At 44.1% G+C, this 16,383-nt stretch overlaps 1 protein-coding gene across 1 annotated transcript in view; it reads right to left on the reverse strand.

Annotated features, from left to right (window-relative positions):
• Nucleotides 1-5,122: 5,122 nt before the first annotated feature.
• Nucleotides 5,123-16,383, reverse strand: part of LOC147347765 (N-acetyllactosaminide beta-1,6-N-acetylglucosaminyl-transferase-like) — a 38,191-nt gene continuing 26,930 nt past the window's right edge. The window contains exons 2-3 of the mRNA XM_086370342.1: nucleotides 14,466-14,558; nucleotides 5,123-7,851 (exon numbers count right to left, since the gene is read on the reverse strand). Of these exons, the coding sequence (XP_086226468.1) occupies nucleotides 7,661-7,851; nucleotides 14,466-14,558 (284 nt within the window). The 3' untranslated portion in view covers nucleotides 5,123-7,660. The remainder of the gene's footprint in view (nucleotides 7,852-14,465; nucleotides 14,559-16,383) is intronic.

Raw genomic sequence — 16,383 nt, forward strand, 5'->3', positions numbered from 1 at the left:
CCCCAGATTGATTCCAGGAGAGACCAGCAGGGGAGCCCAGCCCCTAGAGTTGATCCTGTTTTACACGCCAGCCAGGAGAATCCCACGCACGGAGGAGTCTGGTGGGCTACAGTCCACGGGGTCACAAAGAGTCGAATGTGAGTAAGCACACAAAAAGATTACACTATGATTTGACAATGGAGTGAAAAAGACACAAACAAATCAGCATGGCAAAAAAAATTTGAATTTCAAGAGTAAATATTTGTTGTTAGAAGAGTGACCACAAATCCATGTTTTCTTGTGTATTTGTTGTCAAGAAATAGCCAGTTTGTTTCACTTACATCCAACTTGCTGCTGCTGCTAAGTTGCTTCAGTCATGTCCGACTCTGTGTGACCCCATAGATGGCAGCCCACCAGGCTCCTCTGTACCTGGGATTCTCCAGGCAAGAATACTGGAGTGGGTTGCCATTTCCTTTTCCATCTTACATATAAATAAAAGGAAAATGTGGTTTAAAAAAGGTGTCTAGGAATTCCCAGACAGTCCAGTAGTTAGGACTCCGTGCTTTCACTGCTAGGGCCTGGGTTCAGTTCCCGGTTGGGGAGCTAAGATCCTATAAGCCTCATGGTGCAGCCATGAAAAAAAAGTACAGGGGGCTTCCCTGGTAGCTCAGTGGTAAAGAACCCGCCTGCCAATGCAGAAACATGGGTTCAATCCCTGGTCTGGGAAGATCCCATATACTGCAGACCAGCTAAGTCTGTGTGCCCTGACTATTGAGCTTACACTCTAGAGCCTGGGAGCCGCCAACTACTGAAGCCTGCGTGCCCTGGAGCCTGTGTGCCACAAGAGAAGCCACCTCAATGAGAAGCCCATTCACTCCCCAAAACTAGAGAAAAGCCTGTGCAGCAAGGAAGACCCAGCACAGCCAAAAATAAATAACATTAAATATACATATATACATACAAATATATGAAGGAACGAGTGGAAGCTTCCAGCTCAAAAAAATCCTACATAAACACAGCAATTTTTCTTTCCCCCCATTTTATATTGGTGGAAGCTTTTCGAACGGCATTTGCCTAGATGACCCCCACCCCTTGGAAATATTTATTGATTTCATACCCAGATAGGAAAATTTCCATATGTGGTAATGACTACAGCATCAGTAAGTTTCCTACTCATTCAAATTATTTCCCTACCAGCCTGTCCTGTATTTTAAGACACTCTGTTGCTTTTTGTAGCCATTATCCCCAAAGAATCTGTTAAGGACTGCTTTTTCTTTTTAAACCATCATTCTTCCACTGGGTCATCTGATACACAGCCAGCCATGCAGGTGGAAAGCCGAATTCAGACACTTCCTGCTGGGTCCTTTGTGAAAGCCTCCATGGAGTGCTAATCGTGGGGTTATCATGCCTCACCTGCTCAGAGATAACACGTCAAGAACCAGAGTTTCAATCTGTGGCCCTGGTAGTCATCGGTACTTTCCCTCCTCGCTCTTCAAGACCCATTACACCTATTTAGTCAGAGCCTAAGGAAATGAATCTAGAGTTTCCCAGGCAGCGATCTGTGATATGTAGGACACGGTTTACTGCTCTACCCTGCTGCTTTCCCCACTGGTTTCTTCGTGCTCTGGCTGTGGATTTGCTCTGTTCCCCATCCTTTTCTTTTATCCCATTCCCATACTCTAGATAAAGAATATACAGACTTGTCCTTTTCTTTTTTTTATTAAAACATTATTTATGGCTGCGCTAGGTCTTCGTTGCACTTGGGCTTTCTCTAGTGATGGCAAGTGGGGCTACTCTTGTCACAGAGCACAGGCTCCAGGCACAAGGGCTTCAGTAGGGGCCCTTCAGAATGTGGGATCTTCCTGGACCAGGGATCGAACCCATGTCCCCTGCACTGGCAGGTGGATTCTTAACCACTGGGCCACCAAGGAAGCCCAGATGTTTCCTTTCCATAGTACAATCTTCACCATGTCCCCTGCACTGGCAGGTGGATTCTTAACCACTGGGCCACCAAGGAAGCCCAGATGTTTCCTTTCCATAGTACAATCTTCACCAGGAAATGGTATTTGAGACCAGTCCAGTCCGTTTCCGTCATTTGGTTTAACGTGAAGGCGCTCCATGTTACTGGGACTCGCCTTACCCATCTGGTCTGTCCGGCTCCAACTCTCAACACACAGCCAGCACAGAATTAAAAACCAAGCAAAGCTGATTTTGATCACTGAACTTTGATTTTGTAAGACGTTAACCTTAGACATTGACAAATTCTCCATACCATTTTGACAACTTTTCTTTGAAGTCTATAAAGTTTTTTAAAAATAAAACATTTTGGAAAGTCATCAGAAACCTTCCATTTTGCCTTCAATACAGTTGATGCCTTGAAGTTCACTGATAATTCACTTTAATGGAAATAAATAGCCTGAAACTCATAAATAATTCACTTTCACTTTGACTCACTTTTTCAGTGATTCACCTAATAGCCTCAACTCCTAATCACATGCTTGAGACTCACTTTTACCGTTTGACACATGATGCTGGCTGTTGGTTTCTGAATTTTGGTTCTTTTTGGAAGAACCCGGTGTGTGTCTGTGTCTGTGTGCTTGCTTTCAATTGTGTCCAACTTTCTGTGACCCCATGAACCGCAGCCCACCAGGCTCCTCTGTCCCTGGGATTCTCCAGGCAAGAATACTGGAGTGGGTTGTTATTTCCTTCTCCAGGGGATCTTCCCAATCCAGAGATCAAGCCCGTGTCTCTGCCATCTCCTGCATTGGCAAGCGGATTCTTTACCACCAGTGCCCCCTGGGAAACCCCTTTTAGACCATTCATCCCCCCTGTCTACTATAGCCCCCAGGATCCTTCCCAAGATGTAGGTCAGACTTCCTGGGCTCCCAGCAGGATTCACCCCAGTTAATCTTCCCGACAGCCACCATGGAAGCCCACCACGTTCAAACCTTGTAGGTATTGAGAAGTGAACACAGTCAGCTTCATCTCTTTACCTTCCTCCTCCCAGAGCCATCACTGGCAGACCTCTTGCCAAAGTCAGAACTTGGCCTTGGGAGCATGACCTCCAGTGTCTTTCCCATTGGCTTGACCTTTTAATCCCTCAGCCGTCCTGACCAAAAGAGGGAGTAGTCACAATAGAAAATGTAGTTCTGGCATTACTGAACTGGAAGACTGGAGTCTTCCCAAACTCCAGTTATTCGCTTAGTCTGTTCACATGGATCTCGGCTCCCATTTCCCACTTGGCATAGACTGCTATCCTAAAGTCTCACCATGTGGGACTTCCCTGGCGGTCCAGCGGTTTAAGATGCTACACTTCCACGGTAGCGGGGGTGGATTTGATCCCTCATCAAGGATCTAAGCTGCATGGTATAACCAGAAAGTAAAAAAAAAAAAAAAAAACAGGACAATTCTAAAAATAAAGTTTATTTTTGAAGGGCTCAAAAAAGCAAGTTACAAAAAGCTATAATTCTATTATGTATCTATATAAGCAACACTTAAAAAAAAAAAAGCTAGTCTGTGTGTCCTTGTATTTCCGCTGTATAATAAGCACAGGTACATAACGGTTGTGTAGCTATAGAACTGTGCAGTACAACAGCCACTGGTCACATAAAATAAGTAACATTTCCTCAGTCAAACTGGCCACATTTCAAGTGCCCAATAGCTAGGACGAGTGTCAGTATCTCGGACAGTGCAGATGTAGAATGTTCCCATCACGGCAGATTCTTTTGGACAGCACTGCCCTAGGATATCTGAGTGTATATTGCCGTACTGAAAGGACACTGACACCAGACTGATCACCTCTGGAGAAAGGAGTTCACTTTTTATCCCATATCCTTCTGTATTAATTCATTTTTTCATCCTATATTCTCCCGTATTCTATTTTTTAACTTATTAACTTGATTTAAATCGTGTTTAAAATTTTTTATTGAAGTATAGTTGATTTGTTTTCATTGCTCAGTCATGTCCGACTCTTTGCGACCCCGTGGACTGCAGCACACCAGGCCTCCCTGTCCTTCACCATCTCCCAGAGCTTGCTCAAACTCATGTCCATTGGGTCGATGATGCCATCCAACCATCTCATTCCCCTTCGCCCCTTCTCCTCCTGCCCTGTCTTTTCCAGCATTAGGGTCTTTTCCAATGAGTTGGCTCTTCACATCAGGTGGCCAAAGGATTGGAATTGATTTGTGTATTTTCTATTTTTAGAAAATATTTTTATTTATTTTGGCGTTTATGTATTTTCTATATTTAGGAAATATTTATTTAGAAAATATACTTATATATTTTATTTTTATAGTTGATTTATATATTTTCTATGATATACAGCACATATTTTTGTTTTTGTAGTTTTAAATATTTTTCAAACTACAAAATATTTTTTATGAGCACATAGTTTTGTTTTTGTAGTTTGAAATATTTTGTACTTTAGTTTTAAAATATTATGCATTAAAAAATGGTGCATCGGATATTGTTTAGACGAGTTATTTTCCTTAGTATTTCTATCATTTTCCATGTGTCTAGTAGAGGAAATATTCATTTACCCAAACTTAGCACTGAAAGACTGCTCAAAAACTTTGGCATTTGACAGTTGAATAATTACAATATCAACATGTCTTTTTCCTAAATTGTACCTTGATTTTTAAAAAATAAATAAAGGAGGCACGTATAGGAGATAACTTCTTCCTGCCTCTCAGATTTTGAATTTAAAATCCCGATTGAAATGAAACTGACCTTCCATTGTCTCTATCATTCCCAGTTATCCTCTCTGATACTCCTCACAGGGAAAGCTTCATTATTTTTCAGTGGGATGGGCATTTTTAGACAGGTATATGTTTGCATGAATGAATTTATTTGTGTATTTTTAGAAAATGCTAGGAGGGGGACATCCCTGGTGGTCTAGTGCTTAGGAATCTGCCTTGCAGTGCCGGGGCTGCGGGTTCGATCCCTGGCTGAGGAACTAAGATCCCAGGTACCCTGGTGCGGCTGAGCCCATGCGCCACAGCTACTGAGCCCGGAGCCACAACAAAAGATCCCACCTGCTGCAACTAAGACCTGACACAGCCAGATAAAATTTTCTAAGAAAGACAATGCTGGGAAGATGGGCTTGTTAAATACTGATCAAATAAAGCCAAACAACAGTCCCCAGTGTGGAAAACAATATATTAATTTATTTCCAAGAAAACAACATGGAACATCATCGAAAACAAAATTTTCAGGGCATCTTCATGGGCCCGCAGAAACCCACTAGTTCAAACATTAAACTCTCCCAACATTAAAGTATTTGAGACACAGAAGAAATGACCAACAGATATGTAAACATCTTCTATTCCAAAAGATTTCTTCTTCTGCAAGAGGAAGATCCAGTGTAAAGCTCCTCAAGTGGTGTGATGTAAGTTAAAAAAAAAAGGTGATTTTAAATTCTGCCTTTAGCTCCGGGTGTGTTCCCTACCCCTTGACTTTTCGTCACCCAGTGCACTTCCATCTCTCTCGGCAACAGGAAAAAGGACAGATTTTACTTCAAAATCATTAAAAGTCATTAAATTCAAGGTCATTAAATATGATTAAGGGCTTCCTTAAGTTAAAGATAATTAACATTCAACAGGCACAACTGCAGAAAAAGTAACATTGCGTGGATTAAATGTATCGTTAGTCGTAGTCGCTGTTTTTCATTAGAATAAATAAATACCAAGGAACTGGATGGAGTACAAAAGGAGACTTCACATTTTTTGGACGTGACAGGACGTTTTCTCAGTGTGAACACTGAAACCGTTCTGGGATGCTAAGTATGGCTTCACTTCACCCTCTCGAGACGCTCCACCTTAGGAAATGAACTAAGGAGACCAGTAAGAGAAGCCTGATTCTCAGAGCACTTGTTTTCTCATGCTTACTAACAACCTCTCTAAGCCTCAGTCACTTCATCTGCAAGATGGGGTAATTGTGCGAGTTTGCAAGAGCACTGTGAGATCTGAATGCCCTGAGAGGTCAAAGAGAAAGCAGGTTGCCTAGAAGACAATCAGCTGTGGCCTCTGTCTCCAGCCTCCCTTCTCTCTTCAGAATATTCTCTGATTTAGACCTCACTTTGAAATTGGTGATATCTTGGGCCTGATATGACAATCCATAAGCCCACCACTACAGCCACTCCCTGGTGGTCTAGTGGTTAGGAGTCCGCACTTCTACTGCAGGGTCCGAGGGCTTGATCCCCGGTCAGGGGAGCTCCACATGCCTCGTGGGGTGGCCGGAGCCGGCGGGGATAATATACTTTGTGAGATTCTCTGGAGTTCTAGAGATTCTCTTTCCAATCTTGGCTTTATTGCCAAGATTTTCAGAGTGAAAAAGCTTCTCACTTCTTATCTCTGCACGTGTCTGGTGTATAGTAGACACCCAAGAAATACTTATGGATTGGATGGATGAATGGGATAAAGGACAAGTGACAAAGAGGCTCTCGCACAATTGAAAGCTTTTAAAAATCCAGGCACTCCTAAGACCCCACAAGCACTGCAAAGTTACCCAGAGAACACTGTGGACTCCTTAAAGGTTCATGGGATAGAATTTGGTCTCCATTTTGCAGGTAAGATCACTTCGGTGGTGTGTGCATGCTTAGTCACTTCAGTCACGTCCTACTCTTTGTGACCCCAGGACGGTAGCCCACCAGGCTTCTCTGTCCATGGGATTTCCCAGGCAAGAATACTGAAGTGGGTAGCCATTTCCTTCTCTATGGGATCTTCCCGACCCAGGGATTGAATCCAGATCTCCTGTGTCTTCTGCATCACAGGCAGATTCTTTACCACTGAGCCATTGGGAAAGCCCCACTTTGGTGGGGGTGGAGGCAAAAAAGGGAAGTGATTTATCCTGAAATAGTCAAGGCTTGAGGCTACACCCATGCAATAGCACTTCCCCTCTTGAAATACCTTCATTCTTCAAGAACTTTTCCATGTTCTCAATGGAAAATGATGGACGAGGGGTCAGAGGACACTCTGACAAATATTCAAGAAGCGAACTACCTGAGAATCTTTTACTGAAGTAGCAGGCAGTGACGGCTGTCTTAAATTTGGTCTCCTGTGAATAACTTTACATTCTATACAGAATGTAAAGAATGTAAAAAAAAACAACCTGTAGGCACAGGAAACTTGAAAATGTTACTGTTGAAACTCAGGAACAAGACCAAGTTCTCAGTTCTAGCAGCTCAAGTTCTAAAGGAGACTGGAGAGTTACCTGAAAGCAGTTTCTATGCCGACGTGCAGCTGAGCAAAGAGCAGGGGAGTCCATTCATGTGAGGCTACAGATCTGTGATAAAAGATTCCTTCTTCAAAGAAACTTGATTCTTATTTCCCTAAATAGTATTATCCACCATTCTCCTTTTCATGCGAACATTTATATACGATGAGGGTCTGATGCAAAGATCTGAAAACAGTTCAATTTATCACAGATCGGGACATGAGCCTGAAAGAGCGGTGAACCTCAAGAAACTGCCAGAGTGGCCTAAAAACCAGTATCACCGTGCAAGCATCCTGACAGCACATTTCACAGTGTCTAGCAGACATTTTGACGTGTAATTATGTAGTCAGGTCCTGAAGCTATAACCTTGGCCCTGAGACTGTTCATATAACCCAGGCAAAGTTTTTCTCCCAAAGAAAGGCTCTCCTTCCCAGAGGCAATTTCCCTTTAGACTGTGAGTGGCTGTAGATCAGAAATGCCAGCTGGGCTGTATTGCAATTTCACTCTGATTCAGGGTTCTTTCTCGAAGCCTCAGTTCCAGGCATTCCACAGTGAGGGGGTATGCAGTGAGCTCAAACTTGTTTGCAAAGAGGCTTGACGAATTAATCAACCACTTTAAGTCTCCGTTGCCATAGATACAAATGTCATGGACATAGTGGCCTGTAATAGGAGAGAACAAGAAAACAGTCAAAATAGGCTTGTTTCCATGTCAACAGGGGTGAGCTTGCAGAACAGTAGGGTGTCCAACTGACTGCTGCAGGGCTAGGACTGTGCCAAGCGCTAGGGGATTCCGAAGTAGGATTGCGTCAGCCCAGCCCACAAGGAAGTTAAACTTTCTATGAGGAGACAAAGATACAAATATGTACTTACAGAAAATGAGAGTTAAGTAGTCCAAAGGAAAAACACAATAGGGATCACAAGGCAATTCACACATTATGAACTTTGGGTTTCACGGATGAGACGTCCTATATGTAGACAGATGGGAGGGGTCTTTGTGGGCTGAGTTGGTCGGGTCTCTTCCCTGGGCTATCCAAGAGCCTACTTTATCTCTATTATGTATGAGGTTTTTTGTGTGTTTTTTTTTTAAATTAGGAACTTTTGGCCTCGCTGCAAAGCATGCAGGATCCCAGTTCCCCAAGCAGGGATCGAACTTGAGTCCCCGGCATTGGAAGCTTGGAGTCCTAACCACTGGACCACCAGGGAAGGCCCTATCTCTCCTCTTAAATGGGGAATAAACCTCACCCACACGTCACCTATGAACTCCTAATCCTCTCCAAGTCTTCTCTATCGTAATCCAGGGCAAGCCTACTCTTCAGTACACTCGGCCCTTTTCCCCCTTCCTTCCACACCCCACATCCAATCTGGCGGCAACCTTGTCAGCTCAACCTTCAAAATATTAATGCAATTTGACCACATTTCACCCCCTCCGATACCTCCATCCTAGTCAAGTTGCCTCCATCTTCCTGTCTGACTGGTTCCCAGTGCCTCCATTTATTTTAAAAAATTTACTTTTAATTGGGGAAAACTGCTTTACAATGTTGTATTGGTTTCTGCCACACGACAAGGCAAATTAGCCATAACTGTACATGTATCACCTCCCTCTTGAGCCCGCCCCAGCCCCACCTCTCCAGGTCATCACAGAGCCAGCTACGTTCTCCGTTTGTCCCACTCTCTCCTTCCCCCCCAGTTTCCATAAGTCCAGTCTCTATATCTGAGTCTCCATTCCTTCCCTGCAGATAGGCTCGTCAATTCCGTTTTTGCCTGTTAGCATATTCCCAGCACAGCAGCCAGAGTGGCTGTTTTAAACGTTAAGCACTGAAGATGTGTCTGTTGCTCAAAACCCTCTGATGGCTTCTTGTCTCATTTGGAGAAAAAGCCAAAATCCTAGCAATGGCGTTCAGGACTCCTCAGAGTCTGGCCCTCCTCACCCGGACTCACCTCTCACCACTTACTCATTCAGTTATAACCCTTAATAATCTTCACATCAGTCACACTGGCCCCCTCGCTGGTCCTGAGCAACCCAAGCATCCGTGTTTGCCCTTCCTCCCCCGGACCACGCCCTTCCACCATACATCCTCAAGGCTCCCTCTGGCACCACTCAGGAATCTACTTCAAGGCCATCCTCTCAGTGAGGCCATTTCTGACCTCCTTTCCTTCTTCCCTGATTCATTTTCCTTTTGGTACTCATTACCAACACACATGTTTCTTTGTTGTCTTTCTCCCCAGACTAGAATATAAGCTCAAGAGTTGAAATTTGAGACCACTGTGTTTACTTCTGTGTCCCCTAAATCTACAACAAGTGTGAGTGCTCAGTCAAGTCCGACTTTTTGCAACCTCATGGACTGTAGCCCGCCAGGCTCCTCTGTCCATGGGATTTTCCAGGCAAGAATACTGGAATGGATTGCCATTTCCTTTTCCATGGGATCTTCCCAACCCAGGGATCGAACCCATGTCTCCCGAGTTGTAGGTGGACTCTTTACTGCCAAGCCATTGAGTAAGCCACATTTGGAACAGTGCCTGGTAAATATCAGATGTTAAATTAATAGTTATTGAATGAAAAGTATAGAGAAGGATGAGTGGAGAGTTCACAGGTGGGTAGAATTGGGAAGCATCTCAAGATGGATGGGAAAACTTCAGGTGGAAAAATGCAGAGAGGGGAATTTTCTGCTACAAAAAAGAGTTTGCTGGGGAACAGTTTCAAAACAAGGAAGCTGTAAGAAGTTTGCACTCTTTCCAGATTTGTTTGGCATATGGTAGAACTACTATGGTTGACTGTCTTAAAATAGATGAAAGGTTTGGGCCATTTTTATACCTTTTTTTTGAAAGGGTTGGAGAAATTTAATAGAAGAATCAAATGATGAAATAGATTTCAGCAAGATTAATTTCGCAGAGCTTTGCCAGGTACATTAAGAACCAATCAAGAGACTGTAGTAATCGTGTAAACCAGAGAGTTTGTTTGAAGTTAATGGTTGCCATGAGTGGGAAAGGAAAGCTATTAGAGACAGAGTACAGAAGGACCGATGGGACTTGATAATTAACTCAATGTGGCTGGGAAGAGAGACAGGAGACAGTGAAAATCACTGGAGAAAGAAGCCAGAGTTCGGGGGATGTTAAAGAATAACCTGGTGGTAGGTGAGAAGAACTTGGTACACAAACAGCACACCCATGCTTAAGAAATGAAAGTGAACAGGAGAGAAGATTTAGGGCTGGATCGTGTAGAGAGAGCCTAGACAGCTTGGTCTTGAGGACAGAGGCAGAAAATACATCTTGGCAGAGAGAAGGAAAAGAACCAGCAGAGACAGAGTCACTCAGAATGCAAGAGAGCAATGGCATAACTGAGATGGACCCACACATAACTGAGGCCCGATGGGGACCTTGGTTGGGAGGATGGGTCACTTTTCTTCTTGAAACAGGAAGCAACAATGTGAGAAAGGGTCCCAAATGCCCTATGATGGGGACTTCCCTGGTGGTCCAGTGGTTAAGAATCCACCTCCCAATGCAGGGGACGTGAGTTCGATCCCAGGTCAGGGAAATAAGATCCCACATACCAGATCCCGAATTCCACAATGAAGATTCTGCAATTAAGACACAATGCAGCCGCCCCCACCCAAAAAAAACCCCAAAATGCTCTAAGATGGAGGAAAGGGATGACCTGATAAAGGAACTGATAAGGTGATTTTAATCAAGTGTCTTCAAAGTTCTTCCCAAAGTTGAAATGATCACCTTTGGAGAGTAGAGAGGCTGTTTCAGCACAAGATTAGGAGTTTAAAGGTGAGCCAAAAAGCTGAAAATGTGTATACCATGAAGAGTACCAGGACAATAATGACGTAAATAAAAGAACAAGCGGGCAGCCAGAGGGAACAGCTGAAGGGAGATGGTGGGTGAGTTTAGGACAGTTCTGGAGCATTCTTCAGCAGTGTTCTGCCTAGGGAATGGCAAAAAGCAGATGACAGTAATGATTATGCGTAGGAATCAGCCTCCTAGGATTAAATGCCAAGGGAACCTAAAATGTTTGAGAGAACAGCATGAAAAGCTGACACAGTACACAGGTTAGACAAGAGGTCCTCATAAAGAACCCGTAGGAGGAGGGAGCCAGAAAGCTGAATCTCTGGAAGTCCCAATTTTAAAAAAGCAAACATATCTAACATGACAACATCATATTTTAGATGTGGGGTTATAGGAATGAACAAACCGGTCAAAAACCCCAGCATTGCTGGGTCTTCTATTCTGTTCTGGGGAAGAAAGACAGTAAAATATATAGCATATAAGTTGGTGAAGGAAGACGAAGAGATTGGAATCAGAGATGGGAGCTCCACATTCAAGACCACAGGTCTAGAATGGTACTCTGTGATTCTAAATGCTAACAAGGCTTGGAAAGTGGCTACACGCACAGGTTTGGAACTAATACAGCCAAGGGGACAAGATCCAGATGGTATTACTGACTTGCTGGGTTGACATAAATTTCTACCTCCTCTGTCCAGACTGTGCCTTTTTCTTTTCTCTGTATAGTGGTTTGGGGACAAATATTTTAAATGCTAACAGTTTAAGGCTTTCAAATGGCATAACGGGTATTAAGAGTAGAAAAAACTGAGCCATTTGTTTGAAGAGGGCAGGCTGGGCTACCCAAACTTTGAACCCTATGCAGTTCCTGGCTAGAGGCTACTTTCACGGCTCCACCTGTCATGTCATCATGACATGTTGTTGTTGTTTAGTTGCTAACCCATCAGTCCCCTCTGTCCGTGGGATTTCCCAGGCAGAAATACTGGAGCAGGTTTGCCATTTCCTTCTCCAAGGGATCTTCCTGACCCAGGGATGGAACTTGCGTCTCCAGCATTGGCAGGAAGATTGTTTATCACTGAGCAACCTGGGGAGCCCAAAAGTCCTTACAAAAAGGCAAATCTGACGAGTCTATACCTTCTCTACTGAGGCAGGTCCTGGATACAGGCGATGTCAGGGAGACTGAAGGTATGTCTCTACTTGGGCGGGGAGTGCAAGTGGCTGATACACAATGGACACGAACCTCTGCAGGGAGCGGGGTGGGCGGGGGAGGGCTTGGCTGCAAAGTAATCTCATCACATGGGTCCATGCTGTAGATGTTGACGTCTTCAAGTGCTACAGCCAGAGAAGAGGAGGAGAAGCAGATTGGAAGATGACCGCAGTGGCCCTAGAGGCCACGTGATAGGGGTTATAGAAGGATGTGGAGAAGACAGCCTATCCCAAATACTGGGACCCTCACTGATGGAGATGGTCCATTTTCTAAGGAAGACCCAAGAGATCAAAGTGCACAATACCCTCCTCTCCATTTTCCTCTCCCCACTAGGAGGGCAGGCTATGCAGCCAGGTGGCAATGAGCTGTCCTCTGGGGAAAACGTGGGCCAATTAAGGTAAAGACATGAATATACTTGCAGAAAGACTGTGCAGGGACACAAGGATGCTGGCCTCTATAATGGGGGGAGGACCTCAAGAGACACGCCTGGGAAGGAGCACGAGCGTGATGGAGAGCTGGCGAGACGCAGCAATCTGGAGTTTTGATCTGAAATGTTGCCATTTCTCTTCTTCATAGAGAAGGAAATGGCAACCTACTCCAGTGTTCTTGCCTGGAGAATTCCATGGACAGAAGAGCCTGGCAGGCTACATTCCATGGAGTCACAGAAAGTCGGACACTACTAGGTGAAAATATTATTATTATTTATTGTCTGAAATGTTAGGTGTAGAATAAAAGGACTAATAAATGAAGCTATAAATTGAATGGCGGGGGGAGGAGGCCACACTTTACAGGGCAGACCTTCCTATTCACTCACTCAACTGTTCGCTTCATCACTTCATCACTCATTCACTGAATATATATTTACGGCCTTCTTTTACAGACTGCATTGTATTTCCCCCAAATTCACATGTCGAAGTCCTAACCTCCAGCACATCAGGATGGAACTGTGTTAGATGTAGGGCCCTTAAAGAGATAACTGAGTTAAATGAGGTCTAATGGATGGCCCTGATCCAGTAGGACTGGGGTCCTTATAAGAAGCGATTAGGACACAGACACACGCAGAGGGTAGGTCACGTGAGCACACGGGGCAAAGATGGCTGTCTGCAAGCCAAGGGGAGAGGCCCCAGGAAAAGTCAAAGCTACTGCCACTTCGAGCCTCCGACTTCCAGCATCCAGGACTGTAAGCGAAGAAATGTCGGTGGTTTAAACCACTCAGTCTGTGGTACTTTGTTATGCTCACTCTCGTCAACAAACACGCACGCCTGCCATGTACCAGGCCAGAGTCTTAATGGAATATACACCAAGACTGATGAAAAGTCTTCTTCACAGCTACTTGTCTTCTAGTTCTTATCCATTGAGAGGGGCAATCTCTCTTGTTGCTGTCACCTGCCATCATACCGGAGCAAATACCTCCACGCCACCTGGAAACCCATTGGTGGAGGGAGCAGAGGCTGATGTGAGGGAGGGGGCTCCATGGAGAGAAGATGACATCACTTCTCATCCTGACCACTTGCTCCTCCTAACTGCTGCACCCTCAAAAGGGACAGAAAGAGGAAGGAAGAAGAAGAAGAGAACAGAAACTAGCAAGAGGAAAGTACCATTATAATTTGAGCCTAACTCTACATCTCCCTAGGTAATCAGAGGACAGAGAATGTCTTTCAGTTCAGCTCAGTTCAGTTCAGTCGCTCAGTCGTGTCCAACTCTTCGCGACCCCATGAATCGCAACACGCCAGGCCTCCCTGTCCATCACCAACTCCCGGAGTTCACCCAGACCCACGTCCATCAAGTCAGTGACGCCATCCAGCCATCTCATCCTCTGTCGTCCCCTTCTCCTCCTGCCCCCAATCCCTCCCAGCATCTTAAACTTGGGACTTCCCTGGTGGTCCAGTGGTGAAGCATCTGCCTGCCAATGCAGGGGATACAGGTTCGGTCCTTGGTGTGGGAACCAGGATCCCACTTGGTGCAGGGCAACAAAGCCTGTGCTCCACCAGAGAAGCCACCACAACTAGAGAATAGCCCCTGCTCACCGCAACTAGAGAAAGCCCACGCACGGCAAGGAAGACTCGGTGCAGCCAAAAATAAATAAATATTTTTAAAAATTAATACTACCTAAAAAAAAAACACATTAACTTTTCAAGGACTGTGCCTCTAGTTACTCTGTTTAATAATTCACAGGCTGTCTAAATGAACCAGCAGGTCTGTCTGTGAGAACCCCTGTATTCCACAGCTCCTTTCATGCCAACACCAACAAGCAGAGTGGCCTCAAAGTTTGAAAAGAATGCCTCACCGTGGCAGCCTCCGTGTTTATCTTCCATGTCAAGCCACTTCACAGCTCTGAGGTCACCGGCCCAGGATGCATTTGGCATGGAGCCAGGGACACCTGCAATGTTCATAAAGAAGAAAAAGCAGAAATAAGAGCCTGAGCTTCCAAGGCATGCTCATTTTCTCAGTATAGTTTCTTTCACATCAGATTTCTCATCATTGGTACAAATCCCCAAAGGCTTGTCGTGAGAACTGTTGGTAGTTACGAACCTAGACTTCCCTTGTAAAAAGAATCTATTTTTCTTTTTTTTCATTTTTCATTTCTTACAAGCCTGCAAGAAATGCCATTGGATGAAACCACAGTGCAGATGGAAAAGCTGAGAATTTTCTGGTATCTCAATTGAATCTTAATTGAATTTACTTAAAAACTTTTTATTAGTGTATAGATAATTTACAATGTTGTGTTGGTTTTTCGTGTACAACAAAGTGAATCAGTTTACATACATATACATCCCTTCTTTTTTCAGACCCTTTCCCCATATAAATTATCACAGAATATTGAGTAGAGTTCCCTGTGATATACAGTAGATCCTTGTTGTTTGGGTTCTTATTAGTTATCTATTTTATATATAGTGGTGTGTATATGTTAATCCCAATCTCCCAATTTATCACCCCCCCGCCATGTTTCACCCTTTGATAACCATAAGCTTAATTTTGAGACCTGCGAGTCTGTTTCTATTTTGTAAATAAGTTCATTTGTATCATTTTTTAAATTAGGTTCCTCATGTAAGTGATATAATATGGCATTTGTCTTTCTCTGCCCAACGTATGCCACTTAATATAATCTCTAGGTCCGTCCATGTTACTGCAAGTGGCATTATTTCATTCCTTTTTACGGCTGAGTAATATTCTACTACTAGTAATATTCAGTAGATACGGTAGCCATATCTACCAACCTAGACAGCATAGTGAAAAGCAGAGACATTACTTTGCCAACAAAGGTCCGTCTAGTCAAGGCTATGGTTTTTCCTGTGGGCATGTATGGATGCAAGAGTTGGACTGTGAAGAAGGCTGAGCGCCGAAGAACTGATGCTTTTGAACTGTGGTGTTGGAGAAGACTCTTGAGAATCCCTTGGACTGCAAGGAGATCCAACCAGTCCAATCTGAAGGAGATCAGCCCTGGGATTTCTTTGGAAGGAATGATGCTAAAGCTGAAACTCCAGTACTTTGGCCACCTCAGGCGAAGAGTTGACTCATTGGAAAAGACTCTGATGCTGGGAAGGATTGGGGGCAGGAGGAGAAGGGGACGACAGAGGATGAGATGGCTGGATGGCATCACCGACTTGATGGACGTGAGTTTGAGTGAACTCTGGGAGACTGTGATGGACAGGGAGGCCTGGCGTGCTGCGATTCATGGGGTCGCAAAGAGTCGGACACGACTGAATGACTGAACTGAACTGAACTGAATATTCTACTGCATATATTTGCCACAACTTGTTTATCCATTCCTCTGTCAATGCACATGTAGGTTGCTTCCATGTCTTGGCTATTGTAAATAGTACCATTATCCAAAATTTTTAGGACTTTCCGGATAACATCTATCTTACAGTAAAAGCTCAGGAAACTGGCCACTCTATGTCATCCTTAATGCTAATAAGTGACAGAGATTCCATTACTGAAAAAGGAGTACTGAATAGGGGAATCAATGTAACTGCAACTAAATGAGGGCTCCTTTGTGTTATAAGAGCTCTAGCAATTCTCATCAGTGAGAAATGCAATGTGAATACCATGCAAATGACATTCGTACTCGAATTGCAAAACAGTCTTTTCTTAAAAGATCTGGTAGTAGGAATAATGCCCCTGCCCCCAACATATCCTCAAACAAGTCTGCATCCTAATCCCTGGAACCTGACAATATGCTATGGCAAAGGGGAATTAAGGTT

This window comes from Bos grunniens, chromosome 23, assembly GCF_055505025.1.
Source record: "Bos grunniens cultivar Pamir isolate PY7600 chromosome 23, Bosgru_T2T1.0, whole genome shotgun sequence".
NCBI lineage: Eukaryota > Metazoa > Chordata > Mammalia > Artiodactyla > Bovidae > Bos > Bos grunniens.